The sequence below is a fragment of the Lissotriton helveticus genome, chromosome 4_1 (assembly GCF_964261635.1).
Source record: "Lissotriton helveticus chromosome 4_1, aLisHel1.1, whole genome shotgun sequence".
Taxonomy (NCBI): domain Eukaryota; kingdom Metazoa; phylum Chordata; class Amphibia; order Caudata; family Salamandridae; genus Lissotriton; species Lissotriton helveticus.
Window position 1 is genome coordinate 579,785,919 of NC_136063.1, and position 24,446 is coordinate 579,810,364.

Here is a 24,446-nt window from a genome sequence, read left to right on the forward strand (position 1 = left end):
CTAACATATTCAGGTTTTTGTCAAGGGTAATTCCCAGTGATTTGGTGGAATCTAGGATCTTTGGAGTACAGTTTAGAGCATACCTGTAGACCTGATGTAATGATTTTTTACTGCACTCCACCCCCCCTCCCCAGTAGTGCGGCACAGGATACAGTAAGCAGTATGGTAGTTTATACAGCAGAGCACATTAAACTAGATATTGACCTTTCATGCTCTATCACAGCAGTCAACCACTAATTTGGATAGAATACAAAACCTGCCCAGGCAAGTTTCCAGCAATATTCGGTTATGTACAATAGTCCGGCTCTACACCTTCACTATTAAGCAGAATGAACGTCCGCTATAAGTCTTAACATACAGATCACTTAAAGCAAACTTAAATGCAGCTCTGGTTGCAGCAGAGCAGCTACCAGCGCGCAGAAATGGATTTAGTACGGTGAGTTAAGTTACTGCAAAATGCGTATCGTCGCTAACACTTAAATGTCTCGTACGGAGAAGTCGTAATTCTAGTGCACATTGAGGAGGCTATACTTACAGCTACTGCTCCAGGACTAGAGCAAAGACTTTATGCTCATCTAAAAAAACTGAGAATCCTGGAGGCTCAACATGATGCTTCTGGCAGCCAGAGCGGCGGCGGCAGGGGCCCCCGCTTGGTGTGGTGGGAATGCCTCGTCACAAGATGACCTCTCCTCACAGGCGGCAGAAGCAGAGCTTGAGCCTCCGGTGCGCTGCTTCATTGCCATGCAGTAGCAGAGTGACGCACAAGTGGAGTAAAAACGCTGCTGAATGCAGATGAAGTCCCAAGTACAAAAGAACACATACAAGTTTGCAGAGAGGGGCCTGAAGGGCAGTGTCACCTTTCCTCGTGCTGTGACGCAGAAGGGGCAAGGCTCGGGCTGCGGTGGGGAGATCGAGCTCTGAAATGCAGGAAGCAAGGCTGATTTTGTAGGTAAATTGTGTTCGTAAGCGGTCCCGTGCTGTCCTGAATGGCAACCTTCAACTTGTTCCAGTAGCTTCGGCGGAATCAAAATGGATTAATGAAATGACACCGGAGCCGCATGTTTCCTTTCGAAATCAGCTGGCGAAAACAGTTACAATCCATTCCGCACTAGTGTGGAGCCCCATGCCCCCAGTGACTGCCTTGCCTCCCTGGGATGCTTTCCATGATTGTCTGGGAAGGCCGGAGCAGCAAAATGGCAGCCGCAACTCCGAAAATTTCAGAATCGGGACGTGTTTTGGCGTTCTGAGTGACGGATGACGTCACAGGGCGAAAGAACACCAAAACACGCCCCCGAATCTGAAAGAGACTGGGCTTTATTGGAGTGACTCCCTTCTCCTCCAATGGCTGGCCCCCGTTTAGGAAGCCAGCCAATGGAGGAGAGAGGCGGATTGAAGCCCCCATACTCCAAAACATTAAATCTCCTCCCGGAGACCGCGCAAGCGCAGCCTTCGGTCCTCGACCTAAAAAGGGTTTGCCACTTCTCCCAGCAAATTATAGACCGATCAGTTTGATCGAAGTCATACAAAAACTCTTTCCACGGGTAGTTTTTGCCCGTCAGCAGAGGTGGATGGGAGATCATGATATTCTAAGCCCTTATCAAGCCGGATTCAGGAAGAACATTTCCACTGTGGACCAAATTTACAGACTTCAACTTATATTTTGGGAAACGGAGAGAATGGAGGGTGGCAGCCTCTATTTGATCTTCGTGGATCTGAAGACAGCTTTTGATTGGTGCCCAGGGACAAGCTTTGGGGGGTACTTGGAGACATGGGGATTCCCCCTTACCTTCTGAACATACTTATCAGATTGCATGAAGGTAAATTTGCCCACGTTAGGTGTGGAAAAGGAGGTGAATTGACCCCCTGATTTCCAGTCAACCGAGGTGTAAAGGCAGGGGTGTGTGCTTGCACCTAACCCTGTTTTGCCTCTTTGTCAACTCTCTGGTATCCCACTTTGTAGAGGTCAGGGACAACGATGCCCCCAAACTGGCAGGTACCAAAGTCGCCGCAATGATGTTTGCGGATGACACTTTGCTACTGTCAAAGTCTCAGATGGGCATTTAGAGGGTCCTGGATAGCTTTGCCACCTTTTGTAGCAAAAGGGGTTGGAGATCAATACCCTGAAGGCAAAGTTTATGGTCTCCAATCCCCCCAAAACAAACCGCCCTAACCCTAGTCTGGAGGGTACCATGTTGGACAGGGAGTCAGTGTTTGAATATCTAGGGGTCACACTGACATAAAATATGGAGTGGGTCCCACAAATTGCTAAAGCAAAGCTTATACTAGCCCAGACCGCTGGAGGGATTGCCAAATTACTGAGAAATTCCACCTCCAAACTTGCTGGGCCCATAGTAGAGATTTACAAGGCCCAAGCCAGAGGCGCCGCAATGTATGGGGCTGAACTCTGGGGGCATTGCTGCTGTGGACCTGTGAGCAAGGTGGAAAATAAACTTATGAGGCAGATCTTGGGTCTCCCCGCTAGTATCCCCCCTGTTCCCCTGCGGTTGGATCTAGGAATTAGACCGATTTAGGAGGAGCTGGGCCTCAAACCCTAACTTTTTGGTGTAGAATTGTGGAATTCCGGAATTAGTAGCGTATAGAACAGAACTAAAAGAGATATTGAGCCTTCCGGGAGTAGCGAAAAAACAGTGGTTTGCACATATAAAGGATGAATGCACTATGATGGGAAAACTAACATTATGGAGCAACCCTGAAGAAGCATGTGCTGCAACCCCACGCTCTGAAGTTGTAAAAGCTTACCGCTCGAGTAAGCTTGCCGCTGTGCAGGGATGTTCCTCTGTAGGTCAACTGACGGCCCAATTTTTATTTTTAAAAGATGATTACGTAATGGAATTCTTTTTAGATGACATCCAGCCATCTCTGGCTAGAAAACTGCTGTATGTCCAGTTTAGAATGGGTATTTTGCCGCTCCGTGTCTTTACCTGCAAATGGACCCATTCTTCTCCAAGAGAATGCCCAGCTTGCAACTGGGAGTACGAGACAGAGCTTCATGTCCTTTTCTTTTGTCCGGGTTATACACTAATAAGGCAGCGCTGGCTTGTTCAACTGTGCAGGAATTCAGGGTTTGTTGACTGTGCTGAGGCATTTAGAATTTTGAAGTCTGACACCCGTGAGCCCATTATTTTTGCTGGGTCAAGATTCCCGACTTCAATGTGGCGTAGGCGTATGACTTTTGTAAAATCGCTACCTTAGTCACAGCAGCACATCGACATAATTCTCTAGAGTTTTAACCTATCTTTTACATTTTTGAACTGTTTTAACCTTAAAATGTATTTAAGTTTACTTTTATATGTGTGTATAAAGTTAGCTGCTTCAATTAACTCCTCTGTATGACCCGTATTGAAATTATTCTCAGTTTTGTTTTTTATACTCATTGTGATTGAGCCACAGGATTTGGAACCATGCCAGTGCTACAGATCTGGATGTCATTTTATTGGATTACCTTTTTTGTCTATTTTTTGTATTGCATCTATTGTTTGTATTGCATACTTTAATAGTCGTAATAAACGAAATAACGTTTCCTGAAAGGAATATTTGAAGGTAACTAATCTGCCTCTAGAAATTTGTATCATATATAATATTTTGTAATCTAATCCACTGCCATCTGCTTCCCACTTTGCTCCATTTCAAACAGCTTTCCAAATGTGCTGATCAAATATACTTTAATAGTTTGGTTCAGTTAGACACTTCTCTAATAAAAAAGTTCTATATATCACCACACTACTTCCTCCCTGCAGCAACAATTATCTTCATCTGAATTCTCCCCTCCTCTGCTTCTCCCCTCCAACCCCCTGCCCAGCATTGTTTTAGCTATGTCAATCTGTGCTTCTTACTCTCGGGTTTATAGATTTTGCCTGGTGGATTTTGTTTGTTACTCTGTCCATCTGCTATTCTGCCTTTTTTCTCTGCATTATCATATGCCAGATGTCTCCCTCTCTCGGTTTTCCTATTCAGCTTCTCAAGACAGTAAATGCAACCAGGCAAAACATCAAAACAAAGGCTCATCAGTGGTAGTGCAAATCCTTAGCATCAAACACAAGAAGGGCAGAGAATTTGATTTGATTGATTTGAGTTTTTGTAAAGCGCAAACAAATTCCTGGAGGCGGCTAGGCCCGAAGTAATGTTTTTCCACAAACGAACATAAATGCCTTTCAATGCAAAAACATTGTAAAACTAGCTTACCGTTCCTTTTTCATGACGGTTAATCCCAGGGACAGTTGCATCATATACCACTGTAACAACAAAAGCACAAAATGAGCACACAATTGCACAATTATATGTAGATTAGCACATTTCTAGAGTAATCAACCTAAAACGTATGGATTATGTTTACTGCACCCTTCCGCTTCAGTTTATTCAAAATTCACCAGGTGGTCAGAGCAGTGTTTGCTTGATTAAATCAAATTTTAATTACTTCAACCACCACTACCAAATGCCATTTTGGTAAAGAGGAAACTAGAAATGTTATTCCAAGTAAGTGATTACACTTGGAGAAGTAGATCTTACTAATCAGTTTAAGCATTGTAACATACCCATGAGAGACTGACTTAATTTGGGACGTATTGCCATCATGATCTCATGTAGGGAACACAAAGGTGTTTCATAAAAAATAATTGCATTACAATCTTGATATGGTTATCAAAAAACAAAACAAAAGTGTAATTGGTACAGTCTAGGAAAAGGGACAGTGAATGTGGAAATAATAGGTACTGGAAAAGCATGGTTAAGGGTGAACTGATAAGGACGGGAAAAGCCATGGTGAATTATGATGCATGGTGTACAAACTATAGACAAGGACTGGGAAGATGCATGGGAATTCGGATATACTGATTTACTATTCAGGAGTTTTAAAACACCATTGATTATATATATGTCTTGATGTATAGGAATAACTATAATTGGGAGTTTTTACAGGGTTCTCATGTTAAAATAGATGAAAATGGGAGACAGGAATGCAGTGAGATACATCTCGCCTCAGCACCAGATCCCGTGGGCCTATGCAGCGGCTCCTGGGCCCCTATGCACCGCTCCGGATGCATTCGCCCTAGGGCAGCGTGTGTGCCTATGTGGAGGTGCAGAAAAGGGGACTCCGAGCCTGGGAGGCGGCCTGAGGTTCCAGAGTTCATTGACCCCTGGCCTGAGTCGACATCCCCAAACGGCCATCTTGCCTGCTGCCTCGCTACTTGATGATCGTTGCTACTTCTAAAAGAACTCCCGCCTGAGCGGTCGGCCGGTGGGAGCGACAGTAAAGCTACTGGTTCAGCACTGGTGCCCATATACCAGGAATATATGGACCGCTTACTCAAGGAGATATGCTCTGAAATCGTTTCCCTATAGATGGACCATAAATCATGCATACAAGACATTTGCAGAGAAATCACCGACATTGGGGGGCACGTAAAAGACCTGGAGCGGACAGTGGATGTGTGCATGGAAGATCAGGAAATGCTCTGATGTAGAGTGGCGACACTTAAGAAGCAACATGTCGAACTACTAGCCAAGCAGGAGGACTCTGAAAATAGAAGTCGCTGGAACAACATCCATATACGAGGCAAATATAAGAAGGTGAAGACATCCTGGCTTTCACCGTTGACCTGCTGCACGCGATTCAGGGGGATGATGATGCCTTAACACCGGCTCTTGACAGGGCGCATTGAGTGTCGCCTATGGCTGGTCACCCCAACTCAGCACCAGATATCCAGACACAGGGCCACTTCTTTGTCGAAACTGAATCCATTCTGGGGCCACTAGAGGCAAAGCAGACTTGTTGTTCAGAGGCCAAACTATTAAACTTTTCCATAATCTCACCACGGTCATGCTGTAAAAGAAGCATGACATTAAAGTGATCGCGGACCGACTGAGGGAGTCGCTACCATTGAGGAAACCCCTTCGCGCTCTTGTTCTCCTGTGAGGGGAAACAGAGGTCTCTGCACTTCTTGTCTGATGCCATGCAGCTGTTAGCGATCAAGGATGATCTATCTGGAGGGGGGTCGTCGTAGTCCCACATCCCCTCCAACCCCCCCCCCCCAGGACGGACTGCACCCTGTCTGGAGCACGGGGCAGCACCACCGCCATGACAAATGGCAAAAAGAGTCTGAATTCCATTAAGCCAAACAGGACATCATTACCCACCTGCAAAATGTGGGGAGGGACCCCTTTCTGTCTGTTACTGCTCTACTACTGACTGACCCTCGTGATCTGGCAAAGGCTGGTGCACTTCCTGAATGACCCTCCATTGACTCACCTATTGTAGGACTGGTGGTCCTTGGGACCTTGTCTCCTGGCATTGCTGGTCCATGGGAATCCAGAAGCTGTTTCTGACTTCACACTCTGTAGTTACAGGTTAACTTTCCAGCACTCCGCCCACCCCACTTCGTACCCCGGAAGGGGTGAGGGATGACACCCCTAGCAGGATCTGTGCATCTACACGCTGATCTCAGCAGGACATGGAGAACTATGTTGGGGCTCGTTGGCCCAGGTTGGTTTAGTTCTGTTTTTTTTTGTTTTTTTTGAGTCAGCGCTTCTGGGGGGAACTGCATCCGCGATCCCTTGCATCCGCCCCTCCTCCTTCCTATACCTGACACTGCAGCATGCTTTTTGTCAGCTAGGGGCACTGCTTGAAGTATAGAGACAGTTTCACACACTAAGTTGCTTTCTTTAAACGTTCGGAGCTCAAATCCCCTAGCATGTCTGGCGATACCTCCTACAGCACGACCCACATGTCATTCTCCTAGAGGAGACTCATCTCCTCATACCCACTGCAGGGCTCACCTTAAGTATCCACACTTCTTTTGGGCACATGCTCCCACAAAAACTCCGTGGGTGGAACATCCTGTGCAAGGCGGATTTGTGTGCTAAAATCCTGAAAAAAGTTAATAGCCAAACTCAGGGGCGGCAAGGTGGGCACTCACCAAACCCGAAAAGCAAAGTGAATTCCAAGACTACTACCAAACCCTATACACCTGAGATGACATTCCCCAGAGCCTGATCGACACTTACCTGCAGGATTGAGATTGGGATTCCATTGATCCTAGACACTCAGAACTCCTTGAAGCTCCCACCATGCTGAAGTAGTTGTGTCAGGCAGTCCCCGACCTTTCACATGGTAGGGTGCTGGGCCCTGATGGGCTCCCTATTGCCTATTCTACCACCTGTTCCTTACCAGCCAAATAGACTGCCTATTGAAGCTCTTTAACTACTTCTCCCAGACCACTAGCTTCACTCTCATAAAGGTGGCAGTAGAGATTGCGCTTATACCCAAACATCTGGATATACCCACCATGCTGCTCCTCTTATTGCCCCATTGTGCTCCTTATGACGAAGATACTGCCCACTCGATTGGAGCGGTTCCTACCTGGTCTTATTGATCCCCACTAGGTGGGATTCATTCGTAACAGGCAGGGTGGGGGAAATATTCGCAGGGCTGCTCACTTACTAGAAAAATCCTACCACCATGGTATTCCAGCGTGCCCCCTCTCGCTTGACACGGAGAAGGCATTTGACTGGGTGAGTTTGACCTTCTTGTGAGCAGTCCCGGGTAAGATTGGACTGTTACCGGGTATGATTGCCAAGGTAATGGACTACTATGTAGTACCAATGGCTTCTATCAGTGTTAAAGGCCAGTATACGCTCCCCATCTCTATTTTTAGGTACACCAATCCAGGGTACCTGCTATCACCCTACCTTTTTCCTTGATGCTTGAACCCTTAACATAGATGGCATCCCTTTTGGTAGCCAAGCCCACAAGATTAGTCTCTTTGCAGACAGCCTCTTACTCCCCACCACCCAACCGAGACCTCCCTACCTGCCTCTCCTTTGAGCAGTCTGGTGTATAAAGTTACTATGGATAAATCCTTCACGCCTAATCTTACCATACCCTGACAGGCTCTACCTGAGTTGCAAGTGTTAGCGCTGTTTCTCGGAGCTCAACACACAATCAGATATTTGATCCTCCAACTTTCCTCCTGGACGCAGGCAAACTGGTTATTCCTCCAGTGGACTATCCCAGACGACTCGCGCCGCTGGAAAGCCCTATATACCTCATGGCTGGGCCGCATTAATGTCAAACATTGACGTTCTTCCCCGGGGTTCTTTATCTTTTACAATCACTGCCCACCTCCGTTCTGCCAGATGACATTCTGCATTTACAGTGGGTCATAGGCACCTTTATTTGGGGGGCAAGCAAACTAGACTGCCTCACTCCCTGCTCATGCTGCCCAGAGACTGGAGTGGCCTGGGATTATTGTGTTTGAAGTCGGGCACCGCCAACCCCCCTGTTCTGTTGGTAGATATAGTTTACCCATAGACACTCTATGTCTTGATGTTTCCCATATAAAATCCCTTATTGTCCTTTCCCATTTGTGGAAGAAGGAAGGGGAAATGACAATAGGTAAGGTAGTAAAATAATAGAGGAGGCAAAAATGGACCACCATTTTTACGAGGGCAATCCTGCCAGAGATCGCCAATGGGAGGGTATTCCAGAAGCACATTTGCAGTAGTGGCTTTATCTATTTTACCCTCAAACAGATGTTCTATGGTACGGTATATGCGCACCTCTAGATATCTGAAAGGATCTGTGCACCATGTCACCGGGACTTCCCCAAGGGTGTACCCTGGGTTCGAGGTCACCTGCAAGAAAGGGGAGAGAATAGGTTTCTCGGTGTTAACCCTCAGTCCTGATGCTCTGAAAAAACGTGTTAAGGTCAGGTCCAAAGAGGGTGGGATGGCATGAAGATCTCGCACATACAAGTCGTCAGCATATAGTGAGATAACGTGAGTGCAGTCTCCCAGGGTGACTCCCAAATCCACATGCGGGCAGATGTATGCTGCTAGAAATTCCATTCAAGAGAATCAAAAGCCTTCTCAAGGTCCAGCACCAGGCAACACAATCCAATTTATAGGGGCGTACTCGAGTACCCTACAGTAGCAACGGATGTTCAGAGCAGTAATACAGCTAGGGACAAACCCATTTTGGTCGGGGTGCACCAGGGTGGGGACAAGTGGCACCAGTCGGTTAGCCAAGACCGTTGCTAAAATTTTATAGTCAGTATTTATTATTGCTATCGGTCTATACGACCCAGGGGAAGTTGGATCCTTACCCGGCTTCAACAACGAGGCCACATTAGTAGTGCACAGTGAGGATGGTAGGGTCATATTAGCAATTGCAGATGTGTATAAGGAATGCAGATGGGGTACTAGGTTTTTCGCATACGTCTTGAAAAATTCAATGGGGAGTCCATCTGGTCCCGGAGTCTTTCCAGGCGCAAGTGACAGCAGCGCTTCCCGGACTTTGTCTACTGTCAAGGGGGAATTCAGTGTGAGGAACTGATCAATCGTCAGTGTGGCAACTCGACAGCGGTCAAAAATGCCTCAATGTGGTGGTCATCCCCAGTCGGCTGGGATGCACACAATCTAGTGTAATGTTTTGTCATCACTGCGTGACTGTCCTGCTGTGTACATTTCCTATGTCCCAGCTCATCTACTAGCAGCTGTATGGGTCGTTGCGGGTGTTCTTGTTGTATTAAATAGGCCAATAATTTCCCTGCCTTGTCTGCTGTGGAGTGGGAGCATGTGGAATGCGCCAAATAGTTGTGACAGCGCAATCTTTCTAGTAACTTCTCTCAGCATGGGTATCATCATGCTGCTTTTGTTTTTCAGGACAGAGGATAGCTAATGTTTCTAGTCTGAGTAACCGCCGCTCGATGGTGGTCAGGGATTCATCTAGTAGTGTACGAATTCTCCACGTGTGGCCTAACCAATACTCTCTGGTCACCACTTTAAAGGCCTCCCACTCCGTCAGTACCGAATCTGTGGAGCTCGTATTGAGCTCGAAGGACCTGATCACCGCCGTCTCCAGAGAGCTCCGGAACACCAGGTCTTCCAGCGCTGTCGTCTGTAAGCGCCAGGCAGGAGTCGGGGTGCCCTTGCCTCCCAAGTGAGATGCATTATTTGTGGATTATGGTCTGAATGTGTACGACCTAAATACTCTGTAGTCTGAATCAGGGGGATTAGGGCTGCTGAGGTCAATATCCGGTCTAACCGTATGTGTAAGTTGTGGACCGTTGAATAAAAAGAGTATATCCTCGTGTGAGGGTGATGTTGATGCCAGGTGTCTGTCAGTGACTAATTATGAAAGTTGGACAGCACCCTTCAAAAAGTTACACATTAGTTGCAAAAACAATTTTAGAACATATTGATAAACAGAAATGATAGTTTTCCCAAATATTCAGAAAGACACACAAAAGTAGTGACTTGAATTTTCTTTCTTTTATTCAATTTTTATTCTTTATTTTCTTTTTTTGAAAGTTGCGGATAGCCGACGCGTTTCGTCCGATGCCGGACTTCTTCAGGGCTTATAACACAATCTCTGGAATCAAGTTTCACATCCGTCTTGGTAATATTATCACGTAGTTTCTTTCATTAGTGATTTATAAGTAAGATCTCAGATTCACGTCACAGTCGTTGTCGACAGGAAAAAAGTTGGCCCACAGAACAATCAGGGAGCTAGCGCATACAGGAACGTCAGGTTGTGGTCTGTCAGTGACCAATGCCTCATTCAAGTACGTAGGGATTGTGCATTTGAGGAGGCTGCGGTACGATGCAGAGAAGGGAAAGAGCGATTGAGAGAAGCATCCAAAGCAGCGTTAAAGTCGCACCCCAGTAGCCTTGGGACATCCTTCCATCGGGGCAAAAGGGCCGCTAGACTGCAGAGAAAGACATTCTAATCTGTGTTGGGGGCATAAATGGAGCCTGGTAAAATAGATTGGCCTTTTAATCTACCTTTGAGGGGCACATTCCGCCCAGCAGGGTCCACCACCGCTTCCTCCTCCTCCTCCCACGGTGTGTCCCTCTAGCCATGGATGAGCAGTTAGAGCTATAGACCTGGCCCCATCAGCGACAGCGTAGTTGAACAGCCTCTGGGCTCATCAGGTGTGTTTCCTGTAATAAAGTGGTACTAATCGCTCTGCGTTGTAAGTAGGCATATATAGAGTACCGTCTAGCAGGAGTATGTATGCCATTAACATTCAAGGTGATGATAAATACGGTAAGTAATGGAGGCAGTACAATTCCATTAGACTCAACTCCTGGAGTAGACTCTCACTAAAGGAACATATGTAACGGCAACAGGTGTCAGAGCGCGACAACATCGTCACGGGGAAAAACAAAACTGAAACCAATTGATAACTTAACATCATAAGAGCAGACTTCCAACATGGAGATTGCCCCAACCAATTACACCTAATCATGGCAATTAATACGTTGTCGTAGGTTGACTCCGGAGGGGTGAACACAGAAAAAGAAAAGGGAAATAGCTTATGTGTTCCATCCCCCATATAATTGTCCGCATTAGGTGGCAAGATGCTGGGGTCAAAAGTGAGTAGGATGGTGCATATAAATAGAGCTAAGGATGGTGGGAGCAGATACAAGAGTTAAGAGAACAGAGCCTTCTTTATTTGTGCACTCTGGGTACACGGGGCTATGTATATACCTCGCTCTCATATGAAGTAATCCGATGTTTGTGGGGTGCCGTCCGGCAGCAAAGGCAAACTAGCATCCGTTAACCATTCTGTAGTGGCGTCAGCCGGTCCCTGAGACCGCGATGGGGACACTGTGGAGCTTGACGGTGACGGTGGTCTCGTTGGCTGGAGGGTCACTGCTACTTGTAGGACCTCCTGGCACTCAGATCTAATCTGCTCTGGGTCTGAGACGGCCACGAGCAACCGTGTGTCTGTGACCCTCTTTCTACGTCGACCATGACGGACGGGGCCTCTTTTGCACCTGGAAGTGTCCCGGGGGCCTGGGGGAGACCCAAGGGTAGGAACACTATGGGCCCGTTCCACTACAAACTACAGTGAGAGCAAGCCCTGGGAAAGTAATTCCCTCATCCAGGATTCAGTGTAGCCCTCTGGGTCTTGGCCTTCTGTTACCTCCCGCAGACCAATCACCCATACATTGTTGCGGCGTGACCTCCCTTCTGCATCATCCACCTTCTCCTCGAGGGTGCAGACCCGATCCATCAGGTCTTGCAGGGTTGCAGTAAGATTACGAGAACTGGGCAGGAGGTCCGCTAGCGTCACTTCATTATCGCAGACCCGATCGGCCAGTTAATGTTGGTCAGATCGTAAGTGCATGAAGTCAGAGGCGATGCTGTACATCCTACCCTCCAGAGAGGCACGCGTCTGTTCCATTGTGGTCCTTATTTACTCCACCGCTGCCAGTACCAAGTCCAATTTGGTTGAGATGTCAGGTTGATTCGACCCTGTGGATGTTCCAGCACTCTTGGGCATTCCCGCGGCCAGGCCAAGGGATGGAGCATCTAGGTGGGCATTGGAGATGAGTCAGCCCATGGCTAACTGCTGAGCGCTAGGCAAAGGTGGCAGAATGTGCGTAACTTCTATCAGTGGCCCCTATTATGTAAGAAACGCTCCAGCAATAGCCCGTGCTCACCACTCCTTCTAGATGCTTATGGGACGTGCTAGCACCTCCAGGTTGGTTGCTATGCAGGCTCCTGTGCGGTACCGATATGCTCGTGCCAGCAGGGTGTCTACCCCTCCACTGCGCACCTCTTAGCTCAGCCGGCAACGCTACTATTTAAGGTTGGTTCCCTATTGTTGAAACAGGGGGTAGGGAAAAAAGACCAGCTCCACCCAGGGGTGATAAATCGCACTAATGAGTCCCTTAGCAAATCTAGGGCCCTTTCCAGCCTCCTAAGTTGTGCAGTGGTCGGAGACTGCGCTCCTCAGAAGGAAACTACCCAAAGAGTCCCCACAGTCTTTTGGAGGCTTTGGGCCCCTAGGTCCGCTGTCAGTAGGCACTGCCACTGTGCCTGTCAGCATGAGGAGGATAGCGCCCCCTCAGCAGGCCCACGGATCAGGGCCAGGCAGCACCACCGTCCCTGTCCGTATGCAGACAGAAGTGCCCAGAAGGATTATTCTCGCCGGCTCCCAATACCACGTCTCAGGGCCATCATGGGAGTGTTCAAGGGGGGAGAGTCTAGGCCCGACCGGCCCCCGGGTAACTCCCTGTCCCAATCGGCTGTGCATTCAGTGGTCAGGGCCTCTTTATTAAAAAGAGATGAAATGTGGGTCAGCTCAGGCCTGAACCGGCCTCTGCACTACCCCTGAATGTCTTGTGGCGGTCCCCCGGTACTCCAGCAGTCCCTGGCAGCAGCTTGCCGCCATGTAGCCTCATACAAGGGGGGGTGGCCTAGGCCCGATCGACCCCCGCGCCCCTCACACCTGCCACCGCAGCCCTGCAACGCCGCCGCAGGCTCACTTGGTGTGTCCCAGACCGGGAGATGTAGGCTTCCCAGATGTAGGCTTCCCAGTATGGCGTCCTCCGTCACAGGCGGGGACCTCCAATTGCCGCCCCGCCTTTTATTGCCTCACTGCGCCGTCAACGGCCTCTTTGGTAGTGTGGATCCACCCCAGGGTCTTGCGGCTCCGGAGGTCGCTCCGCGTGCACCAAAGGCACAGCAGGCGCTGCTACGGCATCAGCCGCCTCATCTAGGAGCAGGCACCGCCCCAGGCACAGCTGCGAAACCCCACCGCTTGCACACGTGCAGGGGAAAGGGGTCTACCTCTGTCCCGGCGAGGGCCTCTCTCTGCCTCAGAAGGATCAATCCTGGCCCCCATTCACCGCTCTCTGTCACAGCGGCAGCCGGATCGCCGGTGCAGTCTCAGTATATGTCGCCGCCGGCCTACAAGGCTCCACACCTCCGCATGTCTGCCGCGGGCCACCATGTCTGCCGGAGCTGGGGCTCAGCGTGGGTCCGAGGCACGAGGTAGGGCGCAGGTACAGACCTCCGCCGTCGCACTTACAGTGAAGAGGAACCTCTCCACAGATTCAGGGAAGACTCCTCTCCGTCCTTTAGCTCAGCAGGGTGAGTCACCAGCTGTCACTCGCCACGATGTGCCAGATAACCAAGGGATAGGACTCTGAGTGCCACTAAAGCACGTCCGCCATCTTAGGTACTCGGCCACGTCTCCTCAAGGCCAGAGGACTTTAAGCGTGTTGATCACAGCCAGAAAGCGTAAAACCTGCCCTACTTAATAGCGTAGTGTCTCTAATATATGGTAGCCTAATCTGTGAATCTATCTAGCTGCGCTCGTCAGAGGCGAAGGGCATAACCCAAGGGTGTCTAAGGTGCCCTATTGCTAAAATTACTCAGAATGTGGTTTGGCTAGTAGTTTTATGAGCGTTCTATTCCAACAATGATTCGCCATGTCTAAAATGTGGTCACCCGTCAATCTACCTCAAATGTCTTCATACTCATGTGATGTTAACACTGTTTCTAGATGCCCTTAGGAGCACAACCATGAAAATCTCTGATGGCACATTAAACTAACACTGCCCAATCATCTTTTTCACTAACTGTGAAGTCTACCCACACCAGGTACAGAGAGGATGATGGCACACACAATAGAGTCAACCCACAATCTGGTTTAATCATGATTCATCCAACGGGGAGGGGTGGCAGTATCTTGTCCCTGGAATAAAAAAGCATGAGCTATGTCCACTCAACAAAAAAGCAGTGACAATATTTGTTCATATTTTTTTTTAAAACATGTTTAATAAAATTTGATGACCGAGACCAAGATGATATGCACATGCTACCCGACTGTCATCCTTACCTATACAGATGATCCAAGCATCAGAAAAGAAGCCATAGCTTGAAAACAGCTAGCAACCCGAGACAGCAGAGTTGCAAATGCAAACAAAAGTAATTTATCAGATCTCGCTCAGAAACACGAAGGTGTTCTTAAAATGCTTTTTGTGGAAAAGAGATCTACTGAAAGTAAAACAATGAAGACCTCCAAAAACACACAGGGAAAGACAAATATGAAATCTTATAAAATAGGTAAAAAAGCAGAGCTCAGTATAAAACTTACTCCACTCAGACCCCCAACACCATCAACAATAAAAAGACTAAGGTTTAGAATGCACTGGAAAATGGCATCTTTCTTGCCAAGCAGGGGTTTTTTTGTAGCACCACAAGGAGGAGGAGGAGGAAGAGGTTGTCCGAGAAACAGGTTTACCAAAACAGGGAGATGGACAGTAAAAGCAGAAATGTGACAAAAGATGACTCCATTTTAAACCAGTTCAAGTAAACCAAACACAGAGTTATCACAAACACTTTAATATTTTTTAAGTTCATAAAACCATCTTACCTTCAGGTAAACCTTTTCTAATTCTATTTAGCTTTCTCTGCTGCTCTCTTAGTAATGCTTGCTGTTGAATATCTAATGTTTGATCATCCTTTGGAGGGTCTGGGTACATTTGCCTCACATCCTCTCGTGTTTCTGTATCTGGAGTATAAATGACGAGATACAAAATGTTTTAAAAATAGGTTTTAACTTTGTAATGAACGCAACATCAAAATGTTAGTTCTACTTTAGGTACCCACGTATGTGAAAATATGGACTAAAAAATAAACACCAAAAACGTACACTGCAAAAATAAATACCAAATGAAAATATGCACATGTACCTACTTGACAGATTATGGCTCGAGGTACAAAGGCAATTTAACTGCTATCCCGTAAAGACTGGAAGAGAGTTTGAAAAAGGTGTTTATAAGACACCATGCTGGAAATAATGCCCATATTCCCCACCTCCCACCCATCATCACCACCACCAGAAGCCCGGATTTTGAGGAGGACTGAGAAAGCAAGCCTGGCAAGCATAATCTTTGGATTTGCTGGACGCAGAGAAGGAGAACCTTAGCCATCATTGGAAGCGTCCATCTGACTGCTACCGTTCTGGTTGGAGATAGGAGGAGGCTGATTACAGAATCCAAACTGGTGACAGGGTAGAAAATTGACAGAGGATTAACACAGACATTGAATGCCTCCTTGGTTGGAAGTCTTATTAGCACTTCAGTAAGTCCAGAGAGAGAGAGAAAGAGAGCTGTGTTTGTTTCCACCTTGACAGCTTGCAATGCATCATCCCCAGGTTTTCCATAAAGCTGTTGGCCATCAATAAGCATATCTGATACCTTAGATTGCACCTCAGGGCAAGATCTGGATCAAGGATAATGTCCTGTGCTAACTCTTATCCACTGTGCTGGAAAAGGAGGGAAGATATGCTACAGGGGCTTCTCAACGGCACCTCTTGGTGCTTGGCCCCCAACACTGACCAGTTCACCTTCCTGACCACACGTTCCCTCCACTTAAAACACCTTCCCTGGATCCTGGGTTGACATTTCAACCGTGTCCTTAATATAACACTGGACAGATCATTCCAAACCTCTGCCGCAAGCCCCAACGTCACATCATACTAAGAATCTGATGCAATGGTTAAAACACTGGGGGCTAGCAGATATCTTTAAGCATGTAAGCTATCTGGGTCGCACATTTAGAATACAGTTGAAAGCAGTTGAAGGCTCGATACTCCGTTTGAAGAGCGAACATACTGCTCATGACGTCCAAACCTGTTCATTTGCAGCAGTCGCAGTAAATATGCAGCTTCCTAGAGCGTCTACTCTGTGTCAATTACAAGGCCTTTGTAACAATAACACATACTGAAGCAGATAAATTGGGTGCTTTGCTAGCCGGGCGTAGCCGACAAAAACACACAAAGCCCCATTACCTCAATTTGAGCTCCACCCAATACTCTTCTCTTCACGCAACATGAAATACACAACACCTTCACACAATTCTACCAAACTTTGTAAACTTCCCCTTGGAGTGGTACTCCCTGAGAAACTACAGATTACTAAGAAAAGAAATCCCTTACTAGGCTCTCTCCAAAACAGCAACAAGAACTGAACATGCCCATTACTTCCATAAAAATAAAAGAGGGAAATACACTCCTTAGCCACGGACAAACCCCCGGGCTCCAATGGGATAGCTTTGGAGTCCTACCACACCTATGCCAATTAGAATGTATAGAAACTTTATAGGGAACAGCGGATGATGAGGGACTCCTCCATCCTTCTCTTTTGGAGGCCCTGTATGTTCCAATCCCAAAACCTGAAGTAGACACCACTAAGCGTGCATCCTACTGACCTCTTATGATTCTCGATAATGATTACAAAATCCTTAGTAGGCTACTACTGGATTGGCTGCTCTCTCTGCTTCCTCAGCTGGTTCATTCCGACCAGAACAGGCTTGTGCCAGGAAGAAGCAAATCTCTGAATATCCAATAACTGTTTTGGATTTTGGCATCTGCACCCAAGGCCTTCCCCAGATTGGCATGCCTGGTCCTAAACCCGGAGAAGGTGTATGACTCCTTCAGCTGGAATTATCTCTTCAAATTGCTCAGGTAGTTTGGATTAGGCAGAACATGCTCAAACTGGTTTAACTGGTAAGTTACTCAGGTCGTGACACCTGCATCTATTTAGCTGCACTTGTTAGAGGTGAAGAACATGCCCCAAAGCTGTGGTAGGTGCCATATTGATAAACTGACTGAGAATGTGCTCAGGGTAGTAGTTCTATGAAGCGTTCTATTCCAATATTGATTGCCATGTATATTACAAACTCCCACAGCACAAATTCAAGTTGAGCTCTACATTTCGGCCCCCATTAGCATTTACTAGTGCATAAGGCAGGGCTGCCCACTTTGTCCCTTCTTTATACCTTTTCCACAAAGCCTATTGCTATTCTTTTGTATCACAGGGGGGTGTAGGGTGACACATGGGGCATCCCATTAAGACACAGAAAATACACCATCTGCCTTTATGTAGATGATATGTTGTTAGATCTAAAGAACAAGTTACTTACCTTCAGTAACGCCTTTTCTGGTAGATGCTCATTCTAACTACAAATTTCTTACCTTAGTTGGGCTCTACATCTCGGCCCCCATTAGCATTTACTAGTGCATAAGGCAGGGCTGCCCACTTTGTCCCTTCTTTATACCTTTTCCACTAAGCCTATTGCTATTCTTTTGTATCACAAGGGGGTGTAGGGTGACACATGGGGCATCCCATTAAGAAACAGAAAATACGCCATCTCCCTTTATGTAGATGATATGTTGTTAGATCTAAAGAACAAGTTACTTACCTTCAGTAACCCCTTTTCTGGTAGATACTCATTCTAACTACAAATTTCTTACCTTATAATATTCCCCAGGCATCATACTGGATCTGTAAAATAGTGAGCAGTACATCAGACACTGGGGACTTCTGATGTCACACAGCGAGGAGCTTCATTGGTCGCTCCTGAATCGCCTTCGGAAACATCGACTGCCAGTCGAAGCAGGCCTTGGAGTCGTGGTCCGACAAAAGACACCACAGGCAGTCCAAGTGAGGATCAGTCACAGACATCAGTCAGTGCCATTCTCCGTAAGGTTTCAAACTGTGAGGTTTCTGAGGAGTCATAATTCCCTGTACACTGGAACACAGTAGAAAAAAGGACTTGAAAAAAGTCGAGAAAAGGTTGATTAGAAACTGACTGAGGTAGGTCTCCGGATACGCAGCTGTCGGCACAGAAAGAAAGGAGCTGGTGTCAGCGTGCAGAGGTGGCGCCTATATAGGCAATGCGCACATCACATCTGGTTCGGACGATGTCGCTGCAGAGCTGTCAGTGCCATCCACCGCCATGCAGAGGTTGCAAAAAGATTTTCTAGATCCAGTCTGACACGTGGGGAATATTTGAAGTAAGAAATCTGCAGTTAGCAGTCTCTTATGAAAGGACTCACATAAGATACTGTACTAGCCCTTGACAATTTTCATAGAGTGGCATGCCCCAAAGGTGAACGGGCAAAAATCTTGCCTCTTCCCACTCTGTCCTACTACCCTAGAGATGGACCTGGACATGTGTGGCGGCACACCCGAATGGCAACAACATACCCTCCGATACTTAGGCATATGTATCTATCACGATGGTCAAGACCTGCTGCACCGCAATGTAACATACTGTTGCGACACTCAGGACTCAGATTATCGTTTGAGGACACTACCATTGTCACTGATGGGTAGGCGCACCCTTCCAATATGATTATGCCCCCCTGTTTACTGTACAACTTCGGTAACCCTGCCAATCTAACTGATCACAAAGCTGTTTCGCTCCCTGGACGATCTCCTCAGCGGTCTGATTTGGAGAATGGCTGGTGTCGGGTAGTAATTACTAAGCTTAGATGCCCTACCAATATCAGCGACCTAGGTGTGATGGATTTCCAACAATATTACCCCCACCGCCCAGCTCCAATGGCTGTACTGCTGCATCTCAGGCAGTTGCCTAGAAGGCACCACCACATTGCTTGCACTATTGTCGACAGCCAAGGTGCTTCCCACCCTTCCCTTCGTCTATACATTGGGACTTCTCTGGCATTTGCCAACCTCAAACAATGTCATGCTCTACGCTTGGAAACTATGGACGACCTCGTTCAAGGACAACTGCTTTCCTCTAATACAACATGCACCAGGGCCAATTTTTGACCTACAAAGGACTAATGCATACACTGCAATCTCACAGACACATGACAATGGAAGAGCCACACTTGCACATGGTAATGCAGACAATTCACACTGTGGGCACCGATGGCATCCTCTTGGATGTCTGGCTAAAGTGTTCATCACTCACACATTGTTCTCCCTTGAAATGCTTTGTGGCAAGTGGGAAACCGAACTGGGAAGACAGTTCAATGACACCGAATGGGATTGTATACTGGCTAGTTTTGCTGTCTGTATGTCTTTATAATTATTTACTACATGTAAAGGACAGCTTACTGCACCTTTAATGCTAAACCAATGTAATGACTACCTAACAAAGTGAATGTTCTATAACAAAATAGTTCAATAAGAAGGGTGTGCTTTATAACTAGCCATAGTGGGGCGAAACTACTCCTGGTGCCATTTGTCTTAACTAATGGATTGAGGAGTTAAAGGAAAGGTCCATTAGTGCAGATTAAACAAGTTTACCCTTGCAGAGTTTATCTCTGGCCTGATTTTTGCAGTCGGCTGGCAAGTTAGCAGGAAATAATAAATATTATGCCAAAACAGGATGTCATGCAATCAGAAAAAAGGGTGCCTCTCCACAACTCAGTTACAACCATATTCATGGAACATTGAAAACGCAAGCTGTCGTTTCCAACCAGGTACTTTTATTTATACCACTTAATTGGACAGTTATACTTCATTTGTCAAACAAAACATATTATGAGCAGACAAGACCTATGTATAGCATAAGATCAAACCAAAGTAAGACTTTTAAATACACCACTGTGTCAAAACTGAATGTGAGCAAAACTCAATATACTCATTAATTAAACAGACAATATATGGAAGACAGACAATAACATTTAAACATACATTACAATCAATGGTAAATACATTTAGGCATTTGATTAAAGCAAAAGAAAAGTAAAGAAAAAGGAAAATTAGAAAAGAGACGCGTCTCTTTTCTAATTTTCCTTTTTCTTTACTTTTCTTTTCTTTTTTTCATTTTCAGAGTCATTAGAAAGAACATGGGTATCAAAGTCATGGGGACCCGTATCCTCGAAAGGATGCTCAGAGTTATTTTTCATCCTCAGTCATTAGGAAGAAAATTGATATCCAAGTCATGACAACCAGTATCCTGTTCATGTGTCACCAACATGAGAGCCTTCATATGCTGGGATGGATTAATCATCGCTGTCTAGTCTACTGATGCAACCACCCTCTGTGTAAGATGGAGGTTCTTCCAGAAACTGTGGGAATACGAGTTAGTGCAATTTTTATCTATGTGATAATCAACATTAGGGGAAGGCTAGAGACCAGTCTCTGAGAAGTCACAGGACCAACAGGCATCAACAAAGGTGACAGTGACAATGGTACAATTGAAGATGATGTAGCTGACAGAGGAGCCATGCATTGTATGGTTGTCGATGGAGTGGATGAAGTCACCATCAATGATCTAGTGGTCATGGACAAGGACATGGAGCGGGCAACAAACTGAATTAGAAAAGAAAAAACCTGCACAACCTAGATTTTTTTTTTACAAAACTAGTTATAAGTAAGTTGTCAATTTTACCACTGAACTAGATATCAGAAATAAACAAATAGTGAACATAGGTTACATACAGAGATCATTTATTTTATTACAATTCTTATAATATAATTCATACATACACACCAATTAAATATACACACAAAGGTACTTACCCTGTAAGCATCTGTTTGTGGCATGTAGTGATGTAGTTTCATATGCCCCTCCAAGTGCAACTCTTCCTTGGGTCCATTAATAACTCACACATAGGGTAAGCTTATCCCAGCCCTCCAAGGGTGCAAGCATTCGAAATACTGCCGCCTCTTTTCCAGCCAGACGGCCAGGTAATGGTCAAGACAGTAATGCACCTACTAGGCATGGTGGCTTCCTGCATCGCCATAGTTCCTCACACCAGGTTACACATGCATCCGTTACAACAGTGCCTAGCGACGCAATAGTTTCAGGCGGAGGGGAACTGGGAAGATCTAGTGTTGATGTGGGGCCATACTCATTGCACGCTGAAGTAGTGGAATGCAAATAATCTGTTGCAGGTACAACCTTTTACTGACCCATTAAGACCAGAGACATTCACAACGGACACCTCAGTTACTGGCTGGGACTCACACCTACAGGACCTCACTATCCAAGGCGTGTGGGCTCCTGCACACCAGGTTGAAGATCAGTCACATAGAACTGCTAGCTTTTAAACTGATCCTCAGAGCATTCCTTCTCCTCAGACGGTGGAAAGTAGTTCTGTTCAGAACAGACAATGCGTTCTACCTTTAAAAAACAGCAGATAATGCCCTCACTCTAGTTGTCTGTGTTAGCCCAGGGCATTTGACATTGGGTGATACATCACTTGGTACATCTGCTGATTCAGTACATTCCAGGGATGGACAGCCACTTGACAGACCTGCTCACCAGGATGCATCCAAAAGTCCACGAAAAGGAACTCCACTCCAAGTCCTATTCAGTTACTTAAATTGCAAAACCCCCAAGCTTCGACTGCAGGCTCCCACACCCACAGTCCTTGGGCAATGCACTATGGATGAATTGGGCAGGTATATTTGCTTATGCTTTTTTGCCTTTCCCACTCCTCCCATTCGTGGTTTGGAAAATGAGGCAGGCCTCTCACAATCTTATTATCCTAGTAGCTCAAACCTGGGCACAACAGCCCTGGTTCACCACTCTGCTAGAACCTTCTCTAGTCCCTCACGAGAAGCTCCACAACCGGCCAGGCCTTCTTTCGCAAAATCAAGGCACTCTCCGTCAGCCCAATCCGCAGCAGCTCAATCTTGTGATTTGGCTTCTGAGGTCTTAGAATTCAGCTACCTTAACCGCCCTGCGGAGTGTATGACCATTCTGAAAGAAGCATGCCAGTCCACAAGAGCATGTTATGCTGTTAAATAGAAATGGTTTGTCCACTGCTGTCTCCCTAGGCATGTTGTCCCTCTCACAGCCTCACCACAGGACATTGCCTGTTACCTTCTTCACTTACAGAAGTTGGGCATTGTCTATACCTATATCTAACTTCATTTAACCCCTGTAGCAGCTTATCTCCAAAATAGACAGCACAATTCACTTTTCAGAATTACAGGCATCAAGGCGTTCATGGAAGGACTCAAGTTGGTTATCCCACCACAGGTGCGCCACCGCTCACATGTAGAATCTTAACATAGTACTCACTAGCCTAATGGGTCCTCTTTTCAAACCACCTCACTCTTGCCTATTATAATTCGTCTCTTGGATTCTGGCTTTCCTTGTGCCCATTACTTCCCTTAGGCATGTTAGTGAAATTTACGCTCTCGCCTTGGAGAAGCATTTCTTCCAGCTGCATCATAGCAGACAGAACAAAACCCTCTCATGAGACACAATAGCTCTCTTTTTTATTTTATTTCTTTATTTGCGTTCTGCAATTTTTAGTAGAAGTACAGTATAGATTTGCATTTGTCAGTTACAAAATATGGCAGATAACAATTCCATTATTTCGGCGTGTGCATTTCTTGCCTGATCTTTTGTTTCTAGCAGGTAGTTAAGACATGTCAGTAAGCTAATCCACCTTTTGGAGACCTGACAGGGACTTTTCAGTATGAGTACCCACTTGAGGTATGATATATGTACTCTTATATAAATGAGTCTGTTTTTTCAATGCAGTGCTTACACAAAATTCAATCAAACAACCCAACCAAATAAAACAACATTTGATTAGACAGTTTGCTCTTTCCTGAGGCGGAAGCCGGGAAAGTTAGTGGCCGTACTTTTAATCTTTGTTTTAAAATTGTATTACTTGCATTACTTTGAGTCACTTTGCACGAGCCTACCTACCTCTTCGCCGCACTTCACCCCTCGCAGCCGATTAGGCGGTGTCGCAGGCTACATCCAGGGTAAGCCGCCATCTGGGGGAAGTTTCCGGGTTGCGGTCCAGTTGCTTGGCCCCTCCCGCCCTCACCTGCACATAAGCCGCGCCAGGACTCATGCGCGCTGATTAGACAGTTTGCTCTTTCCTGAGGCGGAAGCCGGGAAAGTTAGTGGCCGTACTTTTAATCTTTGTTTTAAAATTGTATTACTTGTATTACTTTGTGTCACTTTGCACGAGCCTACCTACCTCTTCACCGCACGTCACCCCTCGCAGCCGATTAGGCGCTGTCGCGGGGTACATCCAGGGTAAGCCGCCATCTTGGGGGAAGTTTCCGGGTTGCGGTCCAGTTGCTTGGTCCCTCCCGCTCTCACCTGCATAATATGACCATCATCACCCGGCCGCACAGCGGACGCGCGCAGCGGGCGCGCCAAAGGCAAGCCCGTTTGCGCCCGTCGGCGCCAGGCCGGGCCCAGGGGCCACGACCCCTGATCAAAAACCCACGATGCAGTTCATCTACTCCTCATCCCAACTTCATACTTTGATACCGCAGGGGAACCATGACTGTAGTATTCTTCATGTTGACCTTCAGGGCCCCAGTCTCTGTACCAACTGCAAATTTTTCCTGGATGCTCCACAGTTATGTCGTCGTTATGCACCTAGCAGTAAGTTTTCTCCCAATTTCAAGTTCCTTAGCTTAAATTGTCGTTCTTTACCTAAGCATAAAAGGGACAAAATTACGATCTCTTAAATGACGAGCTAGCCGATGCCTTGTTTATAACTGAGACGTGGCTTCATGATAGTTCGGGTCCGGACATCGCCGAAGCCCTGCCTTCAAATTATGCCATTGTCAGGGTTGACAGATCAAACAAAATTGGGGGGGGCATTGACATAATTTTCCAAAACAATTTTCAATGTATGCTGGAACCAATTATTTTGAGCAACTGTGAGGCTGCTCTCTTCAAACTAGCCCTACACCCGAATTTCACCCTCACAGGCCTATTAGTCTACCGGCCTCCTGGTCCTGTAAATGCATGGCGACCCCATTTTCGGACATTATAGCCTCAATACTCGTGAATTCCAGCAATTTTTTGATTTTGGGAGGCCTAAATATACATCTTGAGGATTCGAAAAAAGCCGCAGGCAACAACCTTATTGCCGATC

At 46.6% G+C, this 24,446-nt stretch overlaps 1 protein-coding gene across 7 annotated transcripts in view; it reads right to left on the minus strand.

The window, feature by feature from the left end:
* The window catches only part of CSPP1 (centrosome and spindle pole associated protein 1), a 1,229,219-nt gene that overhangs the window by 183,206 nt on the left and 1,021,567 nt on the right, over positions 1–24,446 (minus strand). For all 7 annotated transcript variants that reach the window (XM_078687197.1, XM_078687198.1, XM_078687199.1 and 4 more), the window contains 2 exons: positions 15,192–15,329; positions 4,204–4,253 (listed from right to left, as the gene is read on the minus strand). In XM_078687197.1, the coding sequence (XP_078543323.1) occupies positions 4,204–4,253; positions 15,192–15,329 (188 nt within the window). The remainder of the gene's footprint in view (positions 1–4,203; positions 4,254–15,191; positions 15,330–24,446) is intronic.